The 15,011-nt window shown below is 32.3% G+C and overlaps 4 protein-coding genes and 1 long non-coding RNA gene across 6 annotated transcripts; 2 read left to right on the top strand and 3 right to left on the bottom strand.

Annotated features, from left to right (window-relative positions):
- Nucleotides 1-1,130: 1,130 nt before the first annotated feature.
- LOC126662288 (uncharacterized) lies at nucleotides 1,131-2,122 on the bottom strand. Its single transcript, XR_007635735.2, has 2 exons — nucleotides 1,889-2,122; nucleotides 1,131-1,318 (listed from the first exon to the last, which is right to left on the bottom strand). It is a non-coding gene; the product is annotated as an uncharacterized LOC126662288 (long non-coding RNA).
- A 200-nt stretch (nucleotides 2,123-2,322) lies between these two features.
- Nucleotides 2,323-4,160, top strand: LOC126660041 (uncharacterized). The gene is made up of 6 exons (XM_056104044.1): nucleotides 2,323-2,381; nucleotides 2,463-2,558; nucleotides 2,868-2,994; nucleotides 3,080-3,197; nucleotides 3,281-3,800; nucleotides 3,889-4,160. Exons 3-5 carry the CDS (start codon nucleotides 2,909-2,911, stop codon nucleotides 3,602-3,604), a joined length of 528 nt encoding a protein of 175 aa, XP_055960019.1. The 5' UTR covers nucleotides 2,323-2,381; nucleotides 2,463-2,558; nucleotides 2,868-2,908; the 3' UTR covers nucleotides 3,605-3,800; nucleotides 3,889-4,160.
- A 628-nt stretch (nucleotides 4,161-4,788) lies between these two features.
- LOC126661906 (uncharacterized) lies at nucleotides 4,789-6,743 on the bottom strand. The gene is made up of 3 exons (XM_050355788.1): nucleotides 6,044-6,743; nucleotides 5,371-5,948; nucleotides 4,789-5,241 (listed from the first exon to the last, which is right to left on the bottom strand). The coding sequence occupies exons 1-3, from the start codon at nucleotides 6,741-6,743 to the stop codon at nucleotides 4,789-4,791; spliced, it is 1,731 nt and encodes a 576-aa protein (XP_050211745.1).
- On the bottom strand, nucleotides 6,672-7,447 carry LOC126659658 (uncharacterized). Its single transcript, XM_050352971.2, has 2 exons — nucleotides 7,233-7,447; nucleotides 6,672-6,993 (listed from the first exon to the last, which is right to left on the bottom strand). Exons 1-2 carry the CDS (start codon nucleotides 7,413-7,415, stop codon nucleotides 6,766-6,768), a joined length of 411 nt encoding a protein of 136 aa, XP_050208928.1. The 5' UTR covers nucleotides 7,416-7,447; the 3' UTR covers nucleotides 6,672-6,765.
- A 1,342-nt stretch (nucleotides 7,448-8,789) lies between these two features.
- Nucleotides 8,790-13,814, top strand: LOC126661159 (mRNA cap guanine-N7 methyltransferase 2). 2 transcript variants are annotated; one of them, XM_050354962.2, is made up of 10 exons: nucleotides 8,790-9,028; nucleotides 9,503-9,597; nucleotides 10,403-10,474; nucleotides 10,604-10,713; nucleotides 11,525-11,647; nucleotides 11,727-11,819; nucleotides 12,388-12,456; nucleotides 12,572-12,660; nucleotides 12,803-12,900; nucleotides 13,316-13,814. In XM_050354962.2, exons 1-10 carry the CDS (start codon nucleotides 8,848-8,850, stop codon nucleotides 13,541-13,543), a joined length of 1,158 nt encoding a protein of 385 aa, XP_050210919.1. In that variant the 5' UTR covers nucleotides 8,790-8,847; the 3' UTR covers nucleotides 13,544-13,814. The 2 variants fall into 2 exon arrangements, with proteins under 2 accessions (XP_050210919.1, XP_050210920.1); XM_050354963.2 differs by lacking the exon at nucleotides 13,316-13,814 and having other exon boundaries at nucleotides 12,586-12,660.
- The last annotated feature ends 1,197 nt before the right edge of the window (nucleotides 13,815-15,011 follow it).

The following is a 15,011-nucleotide window of genomic DNA, read 5'->3' as shown; positions in this document are numbered from 1 at the left end:
ATCTCGCATTTTCGGAGTCCAGGAGTCGATATCGGGATGGGGAATCATCAAATTAGGTTTTTAGGGTCATTCCCCTTCAAAGGAGGGGTGGTGCACGTCGTGCACCCCCCTTGTGCACGTCGTGCACCTTGGGTGCACGTCGTGCACCCCACTGGTGCACGTCGTGCCCCTGCACGACGTGCACTGATGTTGTGCACGTCGTGCACCTTCGTGGGCACGACCCAGGCCGCTGAAAACAGCCCTCCCGACGTGCTAAAACATTCCCGAGCCATTAGATTCATCAAAACATCAATCAAGCTAGTCGGAAACACGCGAAAACGATAGAAAACGAGTTTAAAACGATTAAACGATTCGATATTATAAAAACCTATCGTTTAACTCGATATACCACCAAAATCACTAAACCAAATACCGAAACGACAAGCTTACCTTGTTCCCCGCCAAGATACGAAGAAATCGAGACGAAAAACTCGCAAAACGGATCAAGAACGGCGATCGAGCGACGGAAACGGTGAGAAGGGCGATGAGATGAACGAAGGAAATGAAAAATGGTTTCTGGATGCTTCATTCTTTCTTCTGAAGGTTTACATATGTAATGGCTAACTTGCACTTTGGTCCTTGAAACTTTTCAAAATTTGCAATTTAGCCCAAAACCTATCCGCGTCCAAAATTTAAACGGTCTCCGATTGACTCGAAACTTTTACCACTAATACTATAAATTATTTCGCGGACTTTGGCGAAATAATTTCCGTCACGGGATTTATAAATTATTTTATATTAATTTTTAAAGTTATATCCTTAAATCCCGCTAACTAACTTATTAAAATTTATTCTAAATTCCCGATATAATTAAACTAAATTCTCCTTAATTTAATTTATCGGAAATCTTGACACGTGGCACGACGTAATTATCTTAAAATATTTTGGGGTATTACAGGTTCGGTCTCAGAACTGTCGAAACCAAACCAAATCACCCCTTTAAAATTTAAAACCAAAACTTCAGATATGGTTTACGGTTTTTTCGATTCGGTTAACCGAAAAAGTCGGTTTTCCTCGGTCCGGTTCGGTCGGTTCACCGATTACAATAAACACAAAAATCAAATATCAAACATAAATCCGTAAAATCAAAATGAGAAATCAAAATCAGAAGTAATATCAACATACATATATATATACATAAAATTGGTCTATTCACATTACATAATTTGATTTTTTCATATTTTATTTCTTCAGTACATCTATAACAAACTAAATAGACTTTGTTGATTCTTATTTTTCTCTAGAAAAGATCTTAATTTCTTTAATAAACTTCATAAACCTGAAACACAAAAAATAGAATAGTTAAAATTACTAAATAAAACAGAATATAGTAAATATTGATAAAAATAAAGCCTATAAACTCTAAAATTAATTTAAAAAATTAGATCTCAGAGAATTTTCTTAAGGCTTTGTTTGGGAGAGAAGACATTAAAGTAAAGTACGGGTTTTTAAAGTAAAGTAAAGTACCGTAAGGGACGATAAAGGAAGGTAAGGGTTGTGCATAACCCTTCCATGTTTGGAAAAATAATAAAGTAAATGAAGGGTTTATAAAAAAAATCAGTTAAAAATAATCCAACACCCCAATATGGGGGGTTGGCATATGAGGGTTGAGGGGGGTTGAGAAATATTTTTCAACCCCTCAAAACCTTTAAAAAAAATTGCCAAACAGGGGTTGAAATTTTACAACCATTCTGTTCCCTTTCTTTCCTATCTCAACCCCTAATTCAAACAATACGTAAAGATTCAAAAAATTAACCATGAAGTTATCATAAATTCCGGATCAACAATAAAGAAAAAAAAGTTAGATCTTCGGAAAGAAAACTTGATAAAGTAAATGGAGGCTCTTTACTTTATAAATTCATGTTTATCTTTGAAAGCATATAAATTTAAGAGTTTATGAATGATAGAGAAGAAATAGTGGAGAAGAAGGCAAAGGAAAATAGAGAAAGGGGAAAGAAAGGGGAAAGAAAGGGGTTGTATGTGGGTGAGAGGGAGTGAGGCGGATGAGTGAAGAAGAAAGAAAAGGGGGAAATTAAGGTTTCTAGATTAAATTAAGGTATATATAGCATTCTATGGAAATGACAAAAATAACCTCTTTTATTATTTCGGTTTTTTCGGTTCGGTTCGGTAACCGAACCCTAAAACCAAACCAAAACCGTAAACCGCAATTTATATAAATTTTAAACCAAATCAAACCATATTAACCATTATTCTGCTCGGTTCGGATTTTTCGGTTCGATTTGACTCGGTTTTTTGGTTTGGTTCGGTTTTTGCTCACCTCTAATAATGGTGATAAAGAAAAGCAAGAAGTGTCTGATAAATCTGCGTTTGTTAATAATCAGGTATGTATATTTTGATATTTTATTACCAGTTTATAATAATACTGTTACTTGTTTCTTATTTGTATTTTGTTTTATATGAAGATATCAATGGAGGATTCAGATGTCGTTTTTACTGATTCTGAATTGGCTAGGCTTGACGAGCAACTTGTGTCTATATATAGTACTCATGAGGCTGATGTGAGTTTCTTGTAGTGTAATTGTAGTTGTATTATTCAGTTTGGATATTTATATTTTGTTTTTTATATAGGCATTGTTATCAAGTCAAGCAGCTTCTCAACCTGGTAATGTTTTCTCATATTTTTTTATCAACAAGTAGTTAACAAGATGTTAATATTTGTTTTAAATTTTATGCTTTAATATCAACTGAATATTAACACAATGTTAACAACATGTCAACATATATCCTACGTGTTATTGATTTGTCTTATAGTCAATTGAGATATTTCTGCACATATAATTTTTGATAATGTGTTGATTTTTTTACAGTTGTGAATGTAGCTTCATTTGAAGATTATCCATGCCCTTTTATGGATAATGAGTATAACTTGCTAGATGCTTATAAAGATTGTGAAATCTTCAATTGGGTTGAACAAAGATTTAATAAGAAGCTTCGGTAATTTAATTGTATTACCTTTTTTAATTAATTTGTTTTTTTACATGTCAATTAATTTACTGTTGATTATTTTTTTATTTATTAGAATTTTTACCGGTAGATATGGTGTAATTGATCTTCCTTTTAAGTTTGCTGGCGAACTTCAAGCGAAGAAGAAATGGCTGCATACATTAAATTTCGTGGGCTGTGAACTTTCTACATCTGTGAGTTTAGTTTTGTTTTGTTTTTATGCATTAATTTTTTTATTCTAATTTTAAACTTTGTTGATTTTTTTTTTCTGTGACAGCATGTTGATACTGTCTTCCACTATTTGAGAAAGAAGAGTGTATTGTTGAATATCTGGAAGCCAAATTTTACAACTGCAGACTCTAGTTTTGGTCAGGTTTTGGAGGCAGAATATCGATCTTTTCTTGCTACCGGTTCGAAGTCTATTGAAATTACCGCCAGTAATACGATTCTTGAATATTATGTGGGTCAAGGGTGTGGATACTCAAAGCCATGGACTGAAATCGATGATCTTCTCATTCCTATCATTGTTACAGATCCAAATCATTGGATCTCGCGCGTGTTAACTTTGAAGATTGTAATGTTTATGTTTACAATTCGATGAAGAGTCCGACGATGGATGCCATTGTTCACAATTTTATGCAAGCTTACATCCATTATCTTCCCATATTTCTGAAGAACATGGACTTTTATTCAACGAGGACTAGTTCTAGTTCGTTTGCTCTTACTTCAAGTTTGGACAGCAGATACGAGTCATTTTCATATGAAAATGTTCCCTATATGCCAATTCAAAGTGATAGGTCAGTTCTTTTGTTTTTTGTTTCTACATTATTTGTTTTTATGCTGATTTTTTTTTGTATTTTTAACTTGTTTCATTTTATTATGCAGCGATTGTGGTGCGTTTGTTTGTTTATTTGCGGAGCATTTCATAAGTTCTAAGAGAATTCCTTCTACATTTTCATTAATGGAAATGGAAACGTACCGTAATAGGCTTGTTCAAAACTTGATTAAGTATGGGAGGTGGAAGCAAAGTGTGAATCTTGTAAGTGATGGTGAAGAAGAAGTGGAACCTCGAAAAGATTTGAAGGCATAGAAAAATATAGGTTGTTGGTTCTGGTTTTATTTTTAGTATTTTGTTATTTTTGTTATGTTATTCTGAATTTGAATCATACGCTGTTTTTTTTTTGTTGTTTCAGAATGTTGATGTTATTACTTGATTATGTTAAGTTTTTATTATATATTTAGCTGATTGATGTATTTTTTTTTATTATTTTTGCTCATTAACAAATTGAATTAAATTATATTATTTTATCCCGCTATTAACATTTTTATCAAAATGTTAATGTTAGTTTATTAACACTAAATTAACACATAATCAACAGCATTTTAACATAACTTTTAAAAAAGACCAGTGTGTTTTTTTATTCTATTTGAACATTTAAGTACAATACTTTACTACTATTATTTATTAATCTTAGTAATTATCAACATGAGATTAACATAATAGTAACACAAGGTCAACATAAATATGTTAGTTTATGATATTTTAGTTTATGAATAATATGTGAACCATCCATAAATATGGTAGTTTATGATATGGTATTTTATGAACAATATATGAACCATCCATAAAATAGTAATTTTATGATTTGACAAATTTTTCCATGTAAAAATACTAATTATCAACATGAAATGAACATAATAGTAACAGAAGGTCAACATTAAATGTAAAATTTCAGCAAAAGTCATATTGTTTTATGAAATATATGAAATGAAATCAAAGTATTTTTATTTAATACAAATAAATCTCTCCTGAATCATAATCATCTTCTGCATGTTTTTTTTATTGTGTCCCGTCTTCTTGCAAGCTCCGCATTTATTTTTTGACTTTTTTTCATGTCCTCCCAATATGCGCTTCTTTTTTGGTCTGCCGGATTTGGTTCTTGATTCAGGAGGCAGCACGATTATATCTTTTACTTCTTGCGGCGTATTCCATGTTGATTTATTTGTCATAGGATATACTGTGTGGTTGTATGTGTTGACGTATGTTTCCTTCATGTAGTATTTGGAACAATAGAGCAAAGGATCCTTGTTGTATTTCCTTATAACAGCAACTGCATGTGCGCAAGGAATTCTATCTGTTTGAAACCTTCTGCAGCAACATGTTCCTGTTTCCAAATTAACCGAGAAGGGTGTTTTTGTTTTAGTCACAGTATATATATTGTCATTTGCTGGGCTGACCTGATAACAAAGAATTCAGTTAAAAAATAAACATATGATTTAATAGATCAACAATATATTAACAACAAGTCAACAACATATTAACACCAAATCAACAACTTATTAACAAATTTTAATTTTTAGAAATACCGTTAGATGCAGAGATCGAATGTAGTTTTCATTCAATATATCTTCAGCTACTTTTGACATATATGTCTTTAATGATCTTGCACAAATTCTGTTTGCATGAGTCCGTTTTTGCACAAGGGAACGTAGAAACTCAAGCATGGTCGTTATAGGAAGTTCTCTTGCAGCTATGTTTGTTGCATTTAATGACTCAGCAATGTTTGAAGTCATTGTTGAATACCTGTTGTTTGTGGAATAAAGTGTTGTCCATTTTTCTAAACCAACGTCATTTAGGTACTCCCTTATCTTTGGGTCAAAATTGTCAAGTTCTTCCTTGTGTTTTCCAAACTGCTCAAGCGTATATGCTTTTGCTGCCCCAAAAAAGTGCTCTCTGATTTCACCTTTTGCTCGTCTATATCTTGCTTTGACATTGTTAAAAAGATGGTAAGTACAGATTCCATGATGTGCTTTCGGGTATACTTTTTCAATTGCTTTTTTAATACTGTCGTGTCGATATGAAATGATGCACATTCCCTCCCTCACACCAAATGTTTCTCTAACTTTGTTGAAAAACCATTCCCACGAAGCATCATTTTCTGAATCTACGGCACAAAATGCTAGAGGAAAAATTTTATTTGCAGCATCTTGAGTTGCTGCCGTTAGAAGCGTCTTCCGTAAGCTGCCTTTAGGAACGTACCGTCAACAACAATTACTGGTTTGCAAAACCCCCAACCCTGAATCGATGCATTCAACGATATGAAAATATAAAGGAATCTCTCTTCTTTTGTTTCCAATTCAGCTACAGAACCTGGATTTGTTGATTTGAGCGCATGTAGATAAGAAGGCAGTAATCGGTATGATTCAGCTGGATTACCCCTTGTAAGCTCTAATCCCTTTTCTTTTGACCGCCATGCTTTTTGGTATGTCAGTTCGACTCCATACTCTTTCTTCATGTCTCTAATAATATCGGCCGGCGTATAAACAGTTTTGAAGTTTGCATACTTATCTTTTACAAAATTTCCAATTAAATCTGACGTGGCTTGTCTTTTATCAGCCATTCTCTCTCCCACTTTGCAGCTGTGCACCTTGTTGAATTTTCGCACGATAAAGACATTTGATCTTTTATTTCTCGAAGCTCTCAGTTTCCATTCACACTCTGGTTCATTGCAGATTGCTATATATTCAATCTTGCACGACTTGTAAGATCTGAATTGGAAATGATTATTGATTGCATAAATGCTTAATATAGTCTTTAGTGTGCGCTTGTCTTTGTATTTCTGCCCTTCTTCAATTTCTATCGCTTTTACTTCATCAATGATCATATTCTCTACGTACGGGCTCTCGACTTCTTGATCTTCATTTAACAAATTTCCGACATTTGTTGCATATTGAAACATGTTTGAAACCGACTCTGAATTATCAATATTTGTTGAGTTGTCTTGCTGTTGACAAACTTCTGCATTTTTGTTGATGTTTTGTTGTGTTGATCTCGATGATGAAACGTATAATGATATATCTCTCATTTTTTTTTTCAATTTCAATGCAAAGTGGAAACTGTGTTGGATCTGATTGTTTGCTTTTCATTTGGAAGTAGAATACCAAAGCATCATTATCTTGTATTATTAGCGGTGGATAATCTGGTTTAACCTGTATAAATTTTAAAATAAACAAAGTTTAAATATAGATCAACATTTTGTCAACATGAAGTCAACAATAATAACTATAGGAAAAAACACTACATATTTGAAAAATTATATAACATTAATACATCATTAACATAATATTAACAATGTGTAAACATAATAATAACAATTATATTCTTACATGATTTTATCAACACAAATTTTAATAAGTTTGTATTGAAAGAATTAATAAATTTACTTTACCTGATACTTGATTTTCAGATTTTCTTCTTCTAAATTCACTTGTAGCTGGTTTGCCAATAATTGTTCAAGATTATTCATACTAGAATCTTTTGGAATAAGAAGTCCCTTAACAGAAAAATTTGTATACTGGAGTTTATCATTCCAATAGCCATTATACTGAATAAAAGTTGCAATTGTATCCATTCCTGATTGAAAGTCAACATTCAAATAAAAAATCAACATTGTTTCAGTTTATAATGTAGTTTAAGATTAGAATTTCAATTATTACGTATGTTTATATATTTAATCAATATTACAAATACATTAAAATCAAAATCTACAAGAAGAAAGTATAAATTTGAGTCTTACTGCTTATGGAGATCTATATTTTTCTCGATTTTTCAAACTGTTGATGAAGATGAATAACAGTTGGCTGTAAGATCTGATCTGAGTGAGAAAAACGCTGATCTGAAGATTAATTTGATATTTCAGTGTAGAAGAAAACGAATTGAGAGAAATAAAAGTTGAGGGAGAGGAGCTGAGAGAGATGAGCTGAGAGAGATGAGCTGAGAGCGAGGAGAGAAAATCTAATTGTTATGAGAGAGAAAATTATTTGATTTATGAGGGTTTGACTTGGTCAGCATATATATATGACATCCGTAAAAAAGTTATAATTTTCAGCGCTGATGGTAGTTTTCATATTGAAAACTGTGGTCCGTATAAAAATTATATTTCTACAAAAGACATATGTTTCTTTAAAGGACTAATTATTTAAAAAAACCCCCACCTTGTAATAATTTTTCGTTTATACCATGACCTAGGAAAAAGTTCATTTGTACCTTATTTTTGATTTTTCGTTTTCAACTGTACCCTGAAATACTAAATTGATCTCTTTTCATATATAAAAAAGGCTAAAATAATCCTTGAAATTTAACTATTATTCTAATAAGATATTAATCATATTAATTGTTCAAAAATATCTTCTTTTCCATAAAAAAAAATTAAATTGATAATAAATATTTAATTTACATAAATTTATTGTTTTTTATAAAAAAAAAAAAATTGGGCTCCTCCTCGAAGGAGGAGCACGAGCTCCTCCTCCATGGAAGGAGGAGCATCTAAGCTCCTCCTCTATGGGGGAAAGGAGCAGCGTGCTCCTTCCTCCCATCTCTGGCATCAAAACGATAAAAAAAAATTATAAAAAAATTAGCGGGTTCGATAAATCGGGGAAGTACGATGGTACGCCGAAAATATTTTTTTAAATAATTTAATTTGTTATTAAAATATTTAAAAATAATAAATTCGAAGGTTTATTTGAACATTTTTAAAATTAGAGGACTTATTTGTATTTTTTAAAATAAGGAAAAATATGGTGGAACCCTTCTATTTAATTGTTATTAACATTTTTATCCTTAAAAATTTTATATAGTCAATTGTACCCTTTTTGAGGTAGAGATGAAAATGAAAAATTAAAAAAAGGGTACAAATGAACTTTCTCCTAGGTCATGGTATAAAGGAAAAAATATTACAAGGTGGAGGTTTTTAAAGTAGTTAGGCCTTCTTTAAAAAGCCCAATGTTGTACTCATGACTCATGAGTAAGAAGTAAGCAAAAACTTGGAGTGGAGTAAAACAAAAATGTCAACGTTAGCGATTCCAAAGACCGAGTCGGCTCACCATCGTCTCTACGAGTTTGCAAAATTAGGTCTTATCAAAATCTTTCTCCATCCTTATGTCACTGTATGTGATTTATACTGCGGAGGATTAGTGGATGCTGAAAAATGGGATTCTGCTCAATTTAGTCATTACATTGGAATCGGTATTCTATTAAAGCTAGGGTTATTGTCGCGTTTTTTTTTTCGATTTAAGCACATTCTAACAAACGCAAGTCGTTTTAAGCGTTTTTTCTGCAAACATGTCGTTTAAGGCGTTTAGGTTATAAATGCCACAAAATGAAATGTCATCTGGTCGTCAAAGGTTGCGGGTTCGAATCCCGACTATGCCATTTCTTAATATGGAGTGGTTGAGGTTGGGTTGCTGGCCATTATAGCCCGGAATTGCCAAGTATATGGGCTTACGGGCGGTCCACATCCCGCGGTTTGACAATGATATTGAACTTCGGTTCAATAGAGTGAGTCCTCGTCAACATAAAAAAATATGGAAGTGTGAATTTGTGGTTTTATGTTTGGTAGAATGTGTTTAAATCGATTAAAAAAAGATGTTTTGAGGATATTTTATGATAATAATTATTGGATTTCTTTTAGTTATTTAAGGTTTTATGTTGTTTTTGCAGATGTGTCATCATCTGCTGTAAATGAGCTTAAAGAAGCATGGGAGAGTCAGAGGAAGAATTATACTGCTGATTTCTTTGAGGCTGATCCTTGCTCTGTGAGCTTCTCTTTTTTGTTTTTTCATAATGTTTCGATAAAATAAAGGAAAATTAAACATCTTGAGATTGTTTTAGTTTTAGTCATGGTAAATGTCATGATGGTTAACTTCTACAATGACATTTGAAACAAAATGCGGAAACGAGAAATTTGAAGCAGAAAGTGGTAGGTTATAAACAAAAAACGGTTTCAAATATAGGCTATAAATGTAGATTTTCAGTGTTTCACAAAATGGAAATAGCATGCTGAAATGTAGGTCTCAAGAAGTTTTCTTGCAATATGGTTTATAACACTTGTATGGTGACTCTCTGAAGTTGGAATGTGGGAGTGTAAGTTATAATACACTCCTCCCACAGCTGTGGATGATTGAAAGATGACATTACATGTACCTAAAGGTACCATATTGGCTATGATCATAGAAATTTAATGGTCGTATTTGAAAGGCTATTAGAGTAGCACCATGAAGCATCTTTTAAAACACAACTACTTTGGTGTCTGGTAAATCACAAACATTCGACCATGTGTTAGAGGTACAATTGTCTCTGAAATGACAAAAAAAAGAATAAGAACTTGTTAAAAAACAGGAAAGGAGTTAACGAAATCTTATGTGCATTTTAATCTTACATTTTATGCTCACACTTACGGATGCTTCCTAGTTTTCATCTTTTACTGTCTTTCTTTCTGTGCCTTCTACTTTGCCTTTTTCCTCTTCGAATTAGGTTAAATCGTAATGTCTCAACATATAGGCTTGTCTTGTCTTAAGTTGAAGATGCAATTTTTAACTTGACAGTGTATTGTTTTGACAGGAAACTTTCGAAACGCAGCTGCAGGAGAAGGCCAGCCAGGCTGACCTAGTCTGTTGCTTACAGAATTTGCAGGTTCGGAGCATAATTCCAACATATTTCCTTAGTGGCTATACTAAGTATATGATAAATTAAAAACTTTTTTTTTTTTTCACATTTTCTGTTATAGAGTTTTCTTTAATGTGCTTACAATTTTATTTGCAGTTGTGTTTCGAAACTGAGGAAAGTGCAAGGAAACTTCTACACAATGTTTCGTCTTTGCTTAAACCGGGGGGTTATTTTTTGGGTATTACTCCTGACTCATCTATGATATGGTAAGAATATTGATCGTCAAATGGCATGATTTTGATTAATTTTTGTCTGTTTTGTTACCTTTTTTATAATGCTGTTTCTGCATCAGAACCTGATTCTTGTCCTATCAGAAATTAATTTTGAATCAGTGCATTGATATTTTAACTTGATGGGTTATGCGGATATTTGGTTTGTCTATTTATACCAGGCACCAATGTGCATAATAGCACATTCTTGCATATACTGTAAAGAATAATTTGACATGTTGCTTCTCTGGGTAAAGAACAGAGGTGCAGTCGACATGGGCCATCACTTCTCCGTTGCAATCTCTCTTTCTCTCCTCTAGCTTTTTACTTGTTGGGGTGCAGAAATTTACATTAATAATTACGAGTTACTATTTGTTGTCGTGTCATTCTAATTATACCTGATAATATCAAAGCAAATTTGTGTTTTCTTTTTGCTCTGAGTTCTATGTGCCTGAAGTAACCAAGTTTCTATGTCAATAACATCATTGGCTTGCATTGTATGATCAGCTCTAATACATGAGGCATCAATTAGTTTAATGTTGCTTTCTTTTTATTATGTTCCACAGACCAGCAATTTCATACTCTGGCAATGGCAGGTTCTGATAGGCATGTTAGAAAAAAAATAAAAAAGCTTTCTTATCTGATCATGGACTTCTTGGTCATAATCATTCATTCTTTCAACGTTTGTCCCGAACTTCACTACAGTTGAGCTCCAGTTTCTTTTTTGATTTAAATGATTATTGCTTTTGAGATTTCTTGTGAGGAAAAACAAATCATAGATGGGGTTTAAATATTAATCGGTATGCAGGGCTAAATACCAGAAGAATGTTGAAGCATACCACAATAGAAGCAGCAGCATGAAGCCAAATATAGTTCCCAATTGCATCCGGTCGGAGAGTTACATGATTACCTTTGAAGTTGAGGAGGAAAAGTATATAACTGTTTCACTTATTTGTTGTATTTACTTGTTTCATCTTAGATAATTTTATTCAGTTTTTTATATAATTTAGGTTTCCGTTATTTGGGAAGAAATTTCAGTTGAAGTTTGCTCATGAAGCATCTGCTGAAACTCATTGCTTGGTTCATTTTCCAAGTTTGATCAGGTTCATATCCTACTTTTTTTGCTGTACAATGTTGCTTTTTGAATTTGTGATATTTTAGTATTGTTGATTACCCTAAAATCCTCAATGATCTTACTTCTTCCAATATGAATTTTAATTCAAAAGTCAGTTTACAGTTGCATATGTTAAAACCAGAGTTTTAAGTGTTGAATAGGACTTGTGATTGCTGCCAGTCATGAGTACTGGAAAGGGTCTCTCTGGAAGTTATGTAATTTAACAGTTAGATTTACGGATTTTAATTGCACCTGAGTGCATATGTTTGCTCGAATTTGACTAAAATTCTATAACACTATTGGTTTCATAGAATTTGGTCATCTTTTGTGTTATTCTTCCTTGCAGTGTTCAGTTAGTATCAGAAGTAAGATTGGACATAATTAACAAAAATGCAATTATGAAAATTATGAAATTTTTCTAGAAATAATCCTAAATGGAAAAATTAAAGCAATTGATCGCAGCCAAGCATCATTTTGTCATGTGGGGAACATTTATAAGAGATTTGAAGTGCTTATTTCAATTACAAAATTTTGATATCTGTATGTGCAACAACTAGATTGGCTCGAGAAGCTGGTTTGGAATATGTAGAAATTCAGAATCTGACAGAGTTCTATGATGACAACAGGTATTTGATCAGGGACTGAGAATTTAAATTTTAAAGAAGTTCTTCACTTCCTTATTCTTGCTTGTCTTTGGTTGGAATAAGCAGTACTGATGTCAAAGTTTTGATATGCTCAAAGATTGCATTTTGCAGGCATGCTGATGAATGCGGGTCCGAACCTAGTTGATTCTAGAGGGAGACTTCTTGCTCGATCGTTCGATGTTTTAGGTGCCGTCTTTTTTTCCTTTAAGCAATTTAATTACATTCTAGTTGATCCCAGAGGCAGACTTCTTCCCCGGTCATTCGGTGTTTTAACTTTCTAGTTTAACTACCAACTTGAGCAATTTAATTACATGTTTTCACTTTACAGGTCTATATACTACTTTCATATTTCAGAAGCCAGACCCTGATGTTGTTCCGCCTCTAACAACACCATTGTTGCAGGATGATGCTTACGATCATGATGAGGCAAGTATTTCTGGCATCATATGATGCGAGCATTTTTTTGCTGTTTAGCTCTTTATTAAAGAAAACCCGCATTGCCTCTAGGAGGGGTGTGCATTTGGTTTGAACCGGACTGAAACTTTGATTTTTTAAATTGAATCGAACTGAATTTACGTGGATTCAAAATGTTTCAAACAAACTGAACCAAATCAAACCAGTCAATTTGATTCGGTTCACATCAAATGTATGCTGAATTTTTTTATTTCCAAAACCTAACTAAACCGAAAACCGATTTTTTTATAATGTCAAACCAAACCCTACATTGGTTTGGTATTTGCGCACTCCTAATTGTCCTGATGACCAAGGCAGGTATGCTTCACATCCTCTAAACTGTGGCCTCTTTAATTTGATTTTTTCGAGATTGCTTTTGATGTTGCAGAGAGAATGGCAACCACCGGGATGGAGAGACGAGGAAAATACTCTAGAGCCACCCCCTCCTGGACTGGGGAAGATAATGGAAGCAAAGGCAATACCGCCACCTATTGTACTGGGGAAGATAATGGAACCAAAGGCGATACCGCCATCTATTGGATTGGGCAAGATAAGTGAGCAGAAGGGAATTCTCGGTCCCGGTCCAGCAGATTTACGTTTCACAGAGGCTCTTTGACGTAATTGATTATCACAATCAAGCAAGAGAAGCGATATGTAGACAATGGAAGGATATTGAAGGCATTCTGGGGAATCATATAGCAGCAAATCGGTAGGTTGATATCATGTATTGATTTCCCTTTATATGGTTATGACAAAATTAACAAATCTGTAGGATAGTGTTATCTATATATAATACATTGTAAGATCAAATTAGATGAATGCATATTAATGTTCAGTTTCTTGAATATCCTATATTTTATTTCTTTATATGATTGCAGATTTCGCAATATTCCTCCATGTTTTAGTTAAGATTCCTGTTTTTGTTTGTTTGATGAAAAAAACACCTAAAAAACTAACATCACATGATAATAAAAATTTAAAAACAATTGATTCTTCCTACTTTATAAATTTTAATTTTATTCATTTCCGTCTACTAAAAACACATTCAAAAACCACTCAAAAATATATTAAAAGTACACCCATATATATTTGTCAACAAATAAAATCAAACAAACAATAATGAATTAGACATCATAGGTAATAATGTCCAATGTTATTGATTCTACCCTTACAAAATTTCAATCCCCTTTTAAGATCCTTTTTTTAATTTACAATTGCTTAAAATTTTGCATTATTAATCAACACATAAAAAGAGGATAAACAAGACCAACACATAGTATTGAGTGTCATTTCTTCTTACTAAATTAATAGCATCCATGGCAGCGACCGGAGAGGTAAAGACTAATGACTGATGTCGACTTACTTCGGACAACCTAAGCAGGCACATGTTTTTGCTTTTGCGGACTGCATATCGTATTAACAACGACATTATTTTGCGATGAATCGACTGTCATTACCATAATTGAAAATTAGGGTTTCAACGATTAATATAAAATACGAAAAAAAAATTAAAGAAAAGGTCAATTATTAAATAAACTAATCAAACAAAATCTCAAAGAGAGTAACGAGATTAAAAGGTAACTTGAATATAGTAGACAGATAGAGAAACCTATCTAAATTATGAAATCTTTAGTTTTTTTTCAAATATAAGTTAAAAATAAATTAAAAATATTTAAATGGGTAAATGGAAAGTGTAATTTTTAAAATTTTATAATATTTTTATAAATAAATTTTAAAAGAAAATAAATGATGTACTTTCTTCTAATTTTTTATAATTAACAATTTAATTTTCTCTAATATCTTATCATAAATTATTGAAAAATTATTTTGACTTTAAATATATATTTTTATTTGTTTATTTCAATTCAGCTTTTAAGTATATATGTCAACATATTTTTTCATATCTATTAAATTGTTTCATATAACTGTTTTCTCATGAAATTGAAAACTACCATAAATATGATTGTTTTCATGTATATTTTATGTATGTGAACTCATGAATATAAAATGATCTTAGAACCAATCATATTTAAAATAAATCACACTAAAATTAATCTCTTACTACTGTAATTAGTTTTTAATTG

Source organism: Mercurialis annua, linkage group LG8 (genome assembly GCF_937616625.2).
Source record: "Mercurialis annua linkage group LG8, ddMerAnnu1.2, whole genome shotgun sequence".
Classification (NCBI taxonomy): domain Eukaryota; kingdom Viridiplantae; phylum Streptophyta; class Magnoliopsida; order Malpighiales; family Euphorbiaceae; genus Mercurialis; species Mercurialis annua.
The sequence above is the reverse complement of the archived record's forward strand: the minus strand, read 5'-3'. Positions and strand labels throughout refer to the sequence as shown.

Coding starts and splice junctions, on each gene's coding strand:
- LOC126660041 (XM_056104044.1), top strand. CDS start 2,909: ATGGATAATGAGTATAACTTGCTAGATGCTTATAAAGATTGTGAAATC. Junction 2,995..3,079: donor AGATTTAATAAGAAGCTTCG/GTAATTTAATTG, acceptor TTTATTTATTAG/AATTTTTACCGGTAGATATG. Junction 3,198..3,280: donor GCTGTGAACTTTCTACATCT/GTGAGTTTAGTT, acceptor TTTCTGTGACAG/CATGTTGATACTGTCTTCCA.
- LOC126661906 (XM_050355788.1), bottom strand. CDS start 6,743: ATGTTTCAATATGCAACAAATGTCGGAAATTTGTTAAATGAAGATCAA. Junction 5,949..6,043: donor ACCAGTAATTGTTGTTGACG/GTACGTTCCTAA, acceptor TTTGTGCCGTAG/ATTCAGAAAATGATGCTTCG. Junction 5,242..5,370: donor TTCGATCTCTGCATCTAACG/GTATTTCTAAAA, acceptor CTTTGTTATCAG/GTCAGCCCAGCAAATGACAA.
- LOC126659658 (XM_050352971.2), bottom strand. CDS start 7,415: ATGGATACAATTGCAACTTTTATTCAGTATAATGGCTATTGGAATGAT. Junction 6,994..7,232: donor ATCTGAAAATCAAGTATCAG/GTAAAGTAAATT, acceptor AAATTTATACAG/GTTAAACCAGATTATCCACC.
- LOC126661159 (XM_050354962.2), top strand. CDS start 8,848: ATGTCAACGTTAGCGATTCCAAAGACCGAGTCGGCTCACCATCGTCTC. Junction 9,598..10,402: donor TTGAGGCTGATCCTTGCTCT/GTGAGCTTCTCT, acceptor TTGTTTTGACAG/GAAACTTTCGAAACGCAGCT. Junction 11,648..11,726: donor TTTGAAGTTGAGGAGGAAAA/GTATATAACTGT, acceptor TATATAATTTAG/GTTTCCGTTATTTGGGAAGA.